The sequence below is a fragment of the Pagrus pagrus genome (genome assembly GCF_965226575.1).
Source record: "Pagrus pagrus genome assembly, chromosome: 24".
In the NCBI taxonomy this organism is placed as follows: domain Eukaryota; kingdom Metazoa; phylum Chordata; class Actinopteri; order Spariformes; family Sparidae; genus Pagrus; species Pagrus pagrus.
In genome coordinates, this window is record NC_140206.1 from 19,602,367 (window position 1) to 19,615,452 (window position 13,086).

At 39.2% G+C, this 13,086-nt stretch overlaps 1 protein-coding gene across 1 annotated transcript; it reads right to left on the minus strand.

The window, feature by feature from the left end:
* Positions 1–1,514: 1,514 nt before the first annotated feature.
* Positions 1,515–10,704, minus strand: LOC311253236 (ras-related and estrogen-regulated growth inhibitor). Its single transcript, XM_084347057.1, has 7 exons — positions 10,631–10,704; positions 7,215–7,271; positions 7,017–7,090; positions 5,290–5,428; positions 4,417–4,510; positions 3,989–4,060; positions 1,515–1,728 (listed from the first exon to the last, which is right to left on the minus strand). Exons 1-7 carry the CDS (start codon positions 10,680–10,682, stop codon positions 1,620–1,622), a joined length of 597 nt encoding a protein of 198 aa, XP_084203183.1. The 5' UTR covers positions 10,683–10,704; the 3' UTR covers positions 1,515–1,619.
* Positions 10,705–13,086: the final 2,382 nt, after the last annotated feature.

The window sequence follows — 13,086 nt, forward strand, 5'->3', positions numbered from 1 at the left end:
AAATAATGATGAATTTCATTTATAAAGCACATTTCTAAAACAACGAGCTGATGGTGTATTAAGATAGATCAGTATAGGTCAGTAACCCCAACAAATTGTAACCTACCTATCAGTAGAAGAAATTATAAAAAAAAAAAACATGTAAAGGGTGAGGTTAATTCTTAGGACCCAAATGCAGATATCAGAGACAGGAAATTTGTGAGAAAGGATTTATTTTACAAACTGTGATTTCCAGAGGGTAATGGGGAGGAGAAGACCAGACTTGCAGGCAGGCAGGCAGGCAGGGTTGACTGGAGCCGGCATGGAGGAACTCAGGAGAGCAGGTAAGCAGGAAGCAAAGCAGAAAGGCACTAGAGAGGTTTCTGCAGACAAGTCTACAAGGATATAAGCACTCACAGAAACAAGAAATACTTTTACTGCCATCTAGAAATAATGACGAGTGGCACGACATAGTCACCATACACGATGTAATAATCTAGCGCCGAAGTGGTGGAGAGACCAGGTAGATAAAGCCAGAGGGTGATGAGTTGATCTTAGACAGGTGTGCTGCTCTGCTGCTGCTGCTGCCACGCCCACAGACACACACACAGGAGAAGGAGCAGGTGAGGGAGGAAAGAAGGGGGAGAAAGCAGGTAGGGAGAACCAAACACAGAAAAACATAAAAACAACAGGACTGCCACAGTAGCACCGTGACAACAAAAGCATATACTTTCATCAACCCTGTTACCCTAGAATAGTAACAGGGTTGACATAGAGAGTCATATATTAGTTTGATTGATGTACTTTATTTTGTGCTTCAAGTTATAAGCTGAATGTATCTCAACCCTTACTGCAAAGATAGTATTGTCTTCTTCAATAACTTGGTCTAACTATAAAATTCAACTTAAAAAAGGACATCATTTGCCCCTGAAAGTGTATTTGTATTTACTTTTCTCAGAAAAGAAGCAGCCTTCTCCTCTCACCCCTCATCAGGGACCATTACTGTCTGCTGCTTTTAAAGGGGATCAGAGGGGCTGATGTGATTGCCCAATCATGAAGTTCACTCAAATTATTTCTACTTATATTCTTATACTAGTTTTCATCCTGTTATAGTCTCTTTTCCAGTTTACCTTAGGCTGAGCTGGACTACTGCAGTGATGTCACTAAATTCGGAAAATGAAGTTGGTCACATCCATGTGCTCTTGCTCCCAAAGTTTTTATGTTTAACTAGTGACACCCAAAAGTCCCCATCATTTTTTTCTACAGTGATTTCCTAATGATTTGAATAGCAAAACATTTAGATGTGGTTATTTTGTGATTCTTAGTTATTGGCCTCAAACACCACAAATCCAGAAACCCAGAAGCTGCAGGTCTAAAATAGGAAACAGCCAAATCATCAATGTTGCATAAAAACTCTAAAACTGGTCCACAAATACAGCAGATGTGGTGAACTCTGTCAGACCTGGAGCTCAAAATGCTGAGGGATAAAAGGATCCAACATATCTTTATGTTTCAATCGCCAGGGGATTTGATATCATAGAATCAGTCCAAAGTAAAACTGTAGTGTTTTGAGAGCAGACAACACACAGTTTTCTAAAATGTCTCACTGTAACAACAGAGGAGTTGTTTATTTGCTGCAGTCACCACTGCATGGTCTTAGACCGGGTAAGTTTCCTTGTTAAAGCATGACGGACTGTCAGCATGTAGGAGCGCCGGTCAGGCAGAGGGCGCTGTTGATCCAACACCAGTCTGTTAGACAGAAGAGAAAAAACATCATCTCCAACTGTGCTACTACGACGGAGTATTAGGGCCACATTGAGGGAAAAAAAAAATTACAAACTTCGAGAATAAAGTCGTCATTTATGAGAATAAAGACGTAATTTATGAGAATAAAGTAATAATTTACGAGAATAAAGTCATAATTTATTAGAATAAAGTCGTAATATTACGAGAATAAAGTCGTAATTTATGAGAATAAAGTCGTAATTTACGAGAATAAAGTCATAATATTACGAGAATAAAGTCGTAATTTATGAGAAAAAAGTCGAAGTACTTAAAACGGAAGTAGGTCGATTGAATGGTTGTGACAAACAGATGATTAGATTGTTTACAGAAGTATGTTGATCTTGACAGGTTGCTTATTGTTTACAGAAAAATGTATTGATGTATTTGCATCAAACCAAAGTTTTTATTGTTTACAGAAAATGTATTGATCTGTTGTGATCAAAGCAAGGTTATTATTGTTTACAGAACATATGTGTTGATCATTTGTGATCAAGTTGTCATGGATTACAAAAGTAAGCCAAAGACATTGGATTTCTTGAGGTCACTTGCAGATCTTTGTATGAAGAGATTTTATTCTGACTGTTTACTTACTTGTGAAGTTATTAAAAGTAAAATGTCTCTGGAAAAGATGCATTTTCTTGCATAGTCTTTTTAAAGTCCTAATACTTATGATGATATGATGCTGATGTGCCAAAAGATTAAGTATCTCCTTGTTTGTGAAACCTATCCTAAAGTACAACTCCACAAAATCCTCCACGGCCCTCATTTTACCAACTGTCTTCCTCTAAAACAACAGGTTAGAATATTATGACTTTATTCTCATAAATTACTACTTTATTCTCGTAATATTACGACTTTATTCTCGTAATATTATGACTTTATTCTCGTAATATTATGACTTTATTCTCATAAATTACTACTTTATTCTCATAAATTACGACTTTATTCTCATAAATTACGACTTTATTCTCGAAGTTTGTGATTTTTTTTTTCCCTCAATGTGGCCCTAATACTCCGTCGTAGTGCTACAGCTGTTTGCCTTCTCAACAAGACTGCAGATAAGTTATATGACTCAGCTCAAATATAAAGCATGGGGTCTTCTGTTTGACATTTGTGGAGTGCAAAATGTGCATTATTGTTGTAACACAGTTCCATACTGCACACTATTTTTTTTTTCTGTTTTTGCAGTTAGTGTACATGAAATCAACATACTTTTACTCTTACTCTATCAGGAAATTATACTATACATGAGTCGTCAGAGGTCACTCAAGCTGTGAAATTAAATTTGCAAATTAAACTTCATAAAAAGGTAGAAAAATGTCTTCCTAAAGATTTTTCTTTTCTATTCCAAAATCTTTCTGGAGCTGTCTCTTCACCATCCGCAATTTACTGTCATTTTTTTTCCAGCTGTGAAAAACCTCCTTCATTTCCTTTCTTTCCTGTGCATTGCACTGTGGGGGAAGTGTCCATTAACAGCACACTCAAAATTCACATGTTTTCGAAAAGGCACGCAGACTGTAGTCGTAGTCGAGTATGTTACATTTTCAGTGCTTTCTTAGATTTAGTGTAGTGTGGAATTGGGGCTTAACTTATGTTGTGTGCTTAAGCCTATATAAGATTTGGTGTCTTGACCATACTGTAAACAGTTAAAGTTGATGCTGTGATGAATGTTACGAAGTACATTTACTCAAATATTGTACATAAGTACAATTTTGAGGACTTGTACTTTAATTATAATAAAAAAAAATTAAAATATATTACTTTTACTCCACTACATTTTTTTATAACGTAAGATACTGTTTCATAGGTGCATTACATTCTGCATCAGAACCAAAGAAGCACATTTTTTAAGTAATTTATTCTATCTGCAATTGGCAATTTTTTTTTTTTGAAAAATCACTGATTCCGATCATCAGAAAAATGCTAAATATGTGATTCAATAATTGGCTGGGCCAATCTGTCAACCCATGATAAACAGTATATACTGTACGTAAGTGTAAAATGTATAATTTACTTACACTTTACATTTATTGCCAGAAAATCACTTTTCACACTTGAGTACATTTATATGTCAGATACTTAAAGACTCAAGTACTATTTATATGAGTGACTATCACTTTTACCAAAGTAATATTTTGGCTCACTATCTTTTATTTTACTCAGTTATGACTTTGGGGTACTCTCTTCAGCACTGTTGTGAAGTTATAACACAGCTGATCCAAACCTGATGAGCTGAAACACTGCTACCTCCACAGCTAAAACTGCTTCTGCCACCGACAGCTCCCTGAAACTGCACCTAGAGGCGCACACGCACACGCAATCCAAACACACACACACACACACAGACACACACTAAAGGTTACACCAGGGTTCTGCCTTTAAGGTTATTAAAAAATATGACTGGAAGTCACCAGTATTTATTTAGGGACTAAATTAGGCTGTATTTAAATGCATACAGTATAACAGAAACTAAGCAGAAGATAATTAGATGCACATTAAGTCCATAACATTGCCATCTTATTCTCATTATATAATTTTCATGAAAATAACATTAACAAAACACACTATTTAATTCAATATTCAGTTGGGTGAAGATATTTGGTTGTACTACCAACAGACACTCAATTTTCATACAGACACACACACACTAACCGTAAATCCTTGGCCAGTCTCTGTCCTTCCTCGGTTGTCACTTCCCTCCCAATTTCCAAGTCTGCCTTATTGGCAACAAGCATGGTAGGAACAACTGACACACACACACACACACACACACACACACACACACACACAATGAAATAAAGTGACATTAAACTGGTAGCATGATGCTATGGCATGCATAGTTGGGAGTTTATGCTTACCTATTGAGCACAGAATACATACCAAGTATGGAATGTATGTCTGTGTTATCTGTTCATGTGTTTTTCTGTGTGTGTGTGTGTGTGTGTGTGTGTGTGTGTGTGTGTGTGTGTGTGTGTGTGTGTGTGTGTGCGCGCGCGCGCGTGCGTGCGTGTGCGTTTGTGTGTGTGTGTGTGTGTGTGTAAAGACGTGACAATAGGCAGATTTCAGACTGAGTTAAAACAGAGACCCACTGGACTCCACACTGGAGCACACATAGTGAACACACTGTTCCTGTGGAGATCACACTACTGGTTCAATAGTTCAGCAACTGATATGTTAGCTGTCTCAGTACTGTTCCATGTCTCTAAGCCATCTGTTATATAGTCACAAATATATGGTAGTTACTACTAGCGCTTGGAGAACAGGATAGCTGAAAAATTTGGCTCACTTCCTGCTAAAACTTGTTAAAAAAAAGATGCAGGCCTTGACATTTACCCATCCTGTTAAATTAGTGACATTAAAGGATTTGCCTTCAAGTTCTGACTTTGATGACTCCCAGTGGTAAGTGATGGTAAAAAAAGACAGAAAATTCAATGTGCTGTCCTGCTCAACTATCTGATGTCACAGTCAGAGGAGTCTTTGCACATTTCCTTCAACACGCCCTCTGATAATGAGTTAGTTCCCTACCCAGACTCTGTTTTGTTTGGTCAATGAGTTTCTTAAATCGAGGGACATCCAGGAAGCTGACGCGTTGTGTGATGGAGTAGAGCAGCAGGAAACCGTCTGCCCAGCGGATGGAAGACTCCAGAGAAGCCACAGAGCTCTCCTGGAGGAGATAATATAATGTATTATAAAGCTACCACATGAGAAACACTGACTTAACACTGGCTTAAATGAGCAGTGTAAATGTTATATAGTTAGTGAGTAAAATGTATTATTTACAATAAAAATTTAGATTAAAGACGTTCTCTGTTGTCTGAAGTTCTGAGATGTGACTAATTTCCAGCCGGGTTGCAAAAATCTTTGCCAAATGAGTGGTGTAGCAACTTCCTGTTCCCTCAGCTCAAAGTTTTATGAACTGGTTTTCGGTTAAATGCCTGAAATAAAGTTGGTGGTTTCCACAGGCTTAAGATATTTACACATTTTGTTCTACAACATAAAATACATCATTAAATGCCCCACATTTGAATTATAAAGCAATTATGTGTCTTAAAATAGCATTTGCTAACAAGTGGCTAAATGAGACTACAGAAGTTTTCAGTGACATCAGATGTAGATGATCTACTCAGTAGGCTGTCTTTACAGGCGGACCTTAGTTGCAAACTATTCCAATTCTAACTGTATACTAATTGTGTAGTAAGATGCTTAGTGGTGGTGACGTTGACGGAGTCATGCAACCACAATGTAGTCTGTTTATAGCCCATTAGCTTTTTACTTCTGGGGATTTAATTTACGCTTCAAAAATCACAAAAGTGGTGTTCATCTGTGAATATGATCTCGCTTTACAAAGCATGAAAATATCATAGACTAGATATCATTTGCCACAGGGCTTATATTTTTAGCAATAATCCAAAATCCAATTACAAAAATCCCATAAACTTTTAGTCTAGGAAACCACGGAGATGCTAAGGGGTGACATGCCATCCCTTCACAACTCTGTAGACTCTTGTTTAAATTGTACATGCACAATTTGCGCCTCTTCAATAAAAGAGATGTAAGTCTTTTTCAGAAAAGTTTCATGCTAAAGCTGTTTTCAGTCTTGGGTTGAAACTTGATGTTGGTTTTTGGTTTCAAGTTTCAATTTTACCTTGTGACAGTGATGTGCTTAAGTTAAGTTTTTCCAAAAACACTTATACTTTGACTTAAAGTACCTGAATACAGCTGGAGATGCCCTTGCTACGATAGAACACTTAGAATTACAATGACCAGGATGACCTAGAACCTTCATCAACATATCAAATCAAGTGTTTCCTTTGCCCCACCTAATCTCATAAAATTTCTGCATCCAAAAAGTATTTCAAATTGAATTTGACTTTAAGGAAAAAGTAGTAAACATAGGAAAAACATTTTGAATTTTACTGAATTACGATGGGGGGATATAATCACAGATTTTCTGGTTTTAAATGTAAAAAGGTGTTACATAATCATAATTATGTTATTACAATATCAGTGATGCTTTATTGGTCAAGTTATTACATAACTGGATTTTATAAAATTTTTGATCAAGTACACATTACATAAGTGGGTGTTATAAACTAATAAGCCTATTTCTTAAAATTTCTATCTATTTTATCAACATTCTCCTTGGGATTTATGATCTTGATGGGTGATACAAACTTTGGTTTTAAGAATACGTAGCTAAAATAAGTAAATATATTTTTTCTAAAAATGAATAAATAAACACCGAAATTTACCTTACAAGCAATATCCGTAATCTCCAGATCAACGGGTTCCTGGTCCACCACCCTGCTGCATCTGTAGGTCACCTCTGTGGTAAAACACAGTCACTTATTTTATCCTGTCAGTGAATGATGTGGGTAAGTGTTGCATAGTCTAGTATGTTTTTATGTATAAACAATGTTTATTGTAATAATTATTTACTGAAGTCTTACCCTTTTTATGGTCATATTCACCAATATAGCGCTTGGTTATGAAACGGACACACAGTGCTGGAGACACAAAACAGACATGGTCATCAGAGAGTGAACAGTTGTAAACACAACAGACACAAATATTTCTCTCACATACTATGCCTTCAGGCACATGACATTTTATTTTCACATTTGAATCCTATTTCGGCCTACTGTGTGTTCACCTCTTCTGTTGTCATCAGCACTTTGAGAATTATCCTCTTAGTAATGGTACCTGCCTTGTTTAAACAAATGCAGAAGTGCTTTCTCTGTGTTTGGGTGGAAGGAGTCTGGATGGGTTCATGTTTGTTTAACATCTGTGTCTGGTGTTTGAGTGTTCGTTGTATTCAGGAAGGACACATTAAAAGGTTGTTTAAGCTTGTTCAAGCTGTTGCAGTATGTGAGCCTTTACAGCTGAAAAAAAATACTGTTTTAATCCACTATTGTATACTATACAGTACTAATGTATTGAAGTTGCAATTCATCTGAAAACTGAATTTAAGGTCTCCAGTTAGCAGAACTGAATTTCCCAGCATCCTGAAAGGGGTTACATCTGGGGACTCTAGTTCTTCTGGGGGACTTCAACACTCATGTGGGCAATGATGGACAAACCTGGAGGGGAATGAGCAGCAGGAACAGCTTGTCGGATATGAACCTGAGTGGTGCTGTGTTATTGGACATCAGTGCTGGTCATGGATTGGCCATAATGAACACCATGATCAAGCATAGGGCGGTTCAATGTGCATTTGGTACCAGACCATCTTAGTTCAAAGGTCTATGATCAACTTTGTGGTTATATCCATCAGATCTGCAGCTGTATTCTTGGACACACTTGGACTTGAAGAGAGGAGCAGAGCTGTTAACTGACCACTGCCTGGTGTTGAGTTAGTACAGAGGCAGGGGAGGCTGCTGGACAAAGCTGATAAATCCACCAAGTAGTGAGGGTGAATTGGGAACGTCCTGCGGAGTTCCCTTTCTGTCGGGTCTTCAACTCCTATCTCCTGAGAAATTTCATGCTCATCCTGTTCAAAGTCTTGTCATGTAGAGGACGCTGCTAGGTGCTGTGGTCAGAAAGTCACTGGTGCCATTGTTAGCAGTGGTGGCAAACTAAGAACACAATGGTGAGGGAAACCGTCAAGCTGAAGCTTTGGGCTTGGTTGGCCCAGGGGTCTCCTGAAGCTGCAGACAGGTTCTGGGAGGCCAGAGGGACTGCAGCTTCGGTGGTAACTAAAGCAGAAACTAGGGGGTAGGCGGAGTTGGGAAGGCTTTGGAGAAGGGTTATCAGGTTGGCCTGAAGGAAGTTCTGGTAAATCATTTGGTGACTCAGAAGGGAAAAGCAGGGCTTGACCCAGGCTATGTTCAGCTGGGGAGGAGGACTGCTGATCTGGACTGGAGATATTGTCGGTGGTAAAAAGAACAACTTGGAGGAGCTCCTAAACCTGACTAACATGTAATCTCCGCAGAGAAGGAAGAGACTGGGGTCTGACAGGAAGACTTGCCTATATCCCTAAGGCTGCCGAGGTAGTCAAGAAGTTGGATGAGATTTACTCTGGGATGCTTACAGCTCTGGACATTGTTGTTCTGTCTTGGTTGACACGCCTCTTCAATGTTGCATGGTAGTCAGTTACAGTATTTTAGGATTGACAGACCACAGGGTGGTAGTTCCCATTTTCAAAAAGGGGGACCGGAGGGTGTACTTTGTTATTCGGATATCAAAATATTCAGCCTCCCTGCAAAGGTTTATTCCAGAGTTCTTGAAAGGAGGCTCCGGCTGATTGTCAAACCTGGGATTCAGGAAAGTCCGATTCTGGTCGAGGTTTTTTCTCACCATTGATGCCAAGTGCTTGCTCATGAGGGAAATGTTGGGTCTCTGTAAATAAATTAATCAAGAAGTATGGTCTAGACTTGCTCAATTTGAAAAGTATCATGAGATGACTTTTGTTGTGAATACGCGCTATACAGATAAAGATTGGTTAATTGATTGATTGGCTGACTTAAAACATTGCAGATCCGTCCAGGTCGTGGAATGGTGGACCAGCTCTTCACCCTTGGCGGGCTTGCTGAGGGGGTCATGGGAGTTTGCTCACCCAGTCAAGGTTTTGTGGACTTGGAGAAGGCCTACAAATGTGCCCCCTCAGGAATCCTGTGTGGGGAACTGTGGGAGTATGGGGTACTGGGGCTGTTATTACAAGCTATCCAGCCCCTATATAACCAAATTAGAGCTGTGTCAGTTTACTTGGCAAAAAGTCAAACACGTTTCCACTGGGTGTTGGACTCTGCCAGGGTTGTCCCTAGTCCCTGATCCTGTTTGTGATTGTCATGGTCTGGATCTTAAGGTGCAGCTATTTTGAGAAGAGGGTCAGACTTGCATCTGATTTTTGCAAATTAAGTAGTTCTGCCGACTTCACCATTCCGTGACCTCCAGCTGGCACTGGGCCATATTTCACCCAATTGTGAAGTGGTTGGAATAAGAGTCAGCACCTCTAAGTCTGAAGCCATACTGTAGTTCCCTGCCGGAAAATGTCGGATTGCCCCCTCCTGCGGGGGTTGGGTATAGGTTTTTTTCACAAGCGAAGGGAAAATAAAGTATGAGATGGAGATGACGTGAAAACACGGTGGGCGATATCTGCTCAGGCTTGTGAGGAGACCATTTAGAGCAGACTGGGGCCTTAAATGGAGGAAACAGACACAGGATGAATAGCGGTGCTGCAGCAATGGGGATGGGGATGAGAAAAAAATTGTTTTTTCTAATATTAATGCATGAAAACAAACACAAAATAAGAGTATGAACTTAATGAAGAGCATAACATGGCACCTTTAAGAGTACAGTCTACAGTATTTAATCATTGAAGTTTTTGGTCATTATGTTAGAAGTCCTGTTGTTACCTTCACAAACTCATTCTTTTATTTTCATTTTTTAGAAAAACACCGTTACATCAGACTGTTCTTTAAGTATGCAAGATGAGCACAACAATCTATATGAAACCATGCCCCAAGTCAATTTGCCAACAAAGCAATCCCTCATACTGATCTCTTTTCCCACTTTAAGGAGATTTAACTACAGACAAGGAGTCAGGCAGTAGTTTGACATTAGCAGTAAAGGTCACAGTGGCTGCTGGACACATTTACACTTCAATGCTCAGGAAAATGGGTCAATGAGACCTGTGTTAGATTTCCTTATTTAGCAGAACCTCTTAAACCATGACCAAACTTTAATCCTAAATGTAACCTTTTTTTCCTCACATGATGACCATGTGACAGTACCTATGCGAATGTTATGTAATCCAAACTGTGCGCAAACACATTCCAGTCCTTCTTCCTTCACTTTCTTGTCTACATATGTTTATTCTGTCTGTTTCTCTGCCCATTGTTATTTTTGTCTGTAGGTTGTAATCTACCTGTTTTCCCAGTGTTCTGAGCTCCCAGAATGAGGAGTTTAACTGGAACCATTTTTCTGTTGGATCCAGTATTAAACCACTGTTTGTCCCTGCATGAAAACCCTACAGAGCAAAACAGAGGAAGCAGTGTCAAGATTAAAATGCAAATACAAAATAGTAGAACTAAAGCCTTGCAAAACAAAAGAGCAAAACAAACTTTATGTAACAACACAATGTATACAGAGCAGTGGAAAAGAAGCATTACTACACTATAGGTTGCAATAATACTGACCTTTAAGTCAAAATAAATTCCAGATACGAAGTGGAGTAAAATAATGAAGTCACTTCAGTCTCAGAGACTGAGCAGAGAGGGAATGAGGAGACCTTAACTTGGGACTGTCATCTCTCTTATTCAGTGTCTCTGTGTTTATATCTCTCTACTTCTGTTTGGTTGAAAGAGCTCTCTCTCTCTCTCTCTCTCTCTCTCTCTCAACCTCTTGCAACAGCATATGAGCCATTTTTCTAGAGGAACTGAGTGGAACTACAGACACCACTATCCAATTCTGGATCAATTCAAGACCCATGTAAACAGCCTATGAAGGGAGTTTAGATGGTTTACAATCATTCCCAAAGAACTAAAATGTAAACTTGCTCATACTCACTATTGCCCCCCAAATCACAAATGTTCCTACCATCTCAATATAATGGTTATAGATTCATCCAAGAATGTCTGTGAATCTTCATAGACATTTCAGTTTCAAAATGGGAATATGACGCTGTTGTTTGCACTGAATAAATCTGATTCAAAATCACTGAGGGATTATGGTGGTGTTAAAGACAACAGTTGCTCACCAGAGGTTTATGTACTTTAAGTAAGTCTGAAGGACTGATTTGACATTTTGGAAAAAAAACCCCAAATAAATCTTCAAAAGACATCTGAATGAATCGTGGCCATTATTTAAGTGGAGCTACAGGTGGACTTTGTTTAACTTTCGGATAAAGCCAGGCTTGCGGTTTCCCGTCCATCAGTAGATAGGTAGCTAAGTTATGCTAACTGTCTGCATTCTTTAGCTTCATACTGAATGGACAAACATGAGATTGGTATCAGTCTTCTCATGTAACTCCCAGCAAAGAATTTAGAGAAGAAATTATTTTATTTCCTAAAATTTCAAACTACTTCTTTAATTTGTGAGAATGATGAGGATCAGTCCAGGTCAAATCAAAATCAAATCAATTTCATTTATATAGCCTGAGAGAGAGAGAGAGTTTAAGAGACTCATTGAGACTGTGACCGACAGTATTGGGGGTAACTTGTCATTGTTGTTAATGTTCCGCAATATAGTGTTTTTGTGTTCTCCTAATAAAGTAAACCTGTCATTAAGTATTGTTTGGTTGGATGGCTCAAAGTTTCTGCTACCGACTGGCTACACTGGCTAGGCTAACATTAGCCACGTTAGCTAAGGCTAGCTCTTTCATTAACTTACAGTAGTTTATCAGCAGAAATGTAACCATATTACTTGAATATATACGGTATACCAATCCAGGGATCGGTATATGCCGCTGAGCCACGAGTGACATGCCATTGGCCACTTTTGGCCACCGTCATGATGACAGTAACTACAACAACACAATAGTGAAGGAGACAAAGACATGGTGAGTCAAAGTCTTTTGCCGGTGACAGACGCTGTTTTTCAGGCAGAAATGTGACTAAGAGTCAGTAGGACAGACAGGATGACAGAGGCTTTTCTAAGAATAACTGCAGTATTTTTTTCCTCATATAAGTTGCCAAAGACACTACCAGTTACCACATTACTGTTGTTAAGTCCTGTAATGTTACTCTGATGAGTTAAGGATCTGTTTAGTTGTCAGACTGTGAACATCATCAGACCGACACACCCCTGATCCGTGCTGCCGGCTTACCCATTCATACAGACGCCGGCTTGCCTCTGCTGTGGCTCTGATACTACCTCTGGAGGCACATCAGAGCCGCAGCAAAACTGTCCCCCCTCTCCACATCTGAAACTTTTACACAGACGGCGATGTGGAGAATTGGCGCATGATTCCCGCACTTTAAGGGCAATGTGAATGGGGCCAAAAACTAAGGGGGCGTGTTGGCCGGTAAGACTTCCCTGAAGGCAGCTCTCGTGTATCCTCCTCAGAGCTTGATCCTCGAAGCACAAATAAGAGAATTGGGATGGCCAGCAACATGGTGGACAGGGACGACTTCAGGTTCAAGCCAGGAGTGAATTCTGAGTGCGTAATGCACAAGGTGGAATATATGGGTTAATGAGGTCAGACAGGTGTAAGAGGGCAAGCCTGTTTACAATTAGTAATTAGTACAGTAAGTAATTAGACTTTAATGCCAAGACGTTGCAGACCCAAACTCAAGCATGACAATAATCTAGTCTAGATAAAACGAAGCCATAAATAAGGATCTCTGGGTCAGCCATGGATAGGAAAGGTCTCATGCTAGCCAT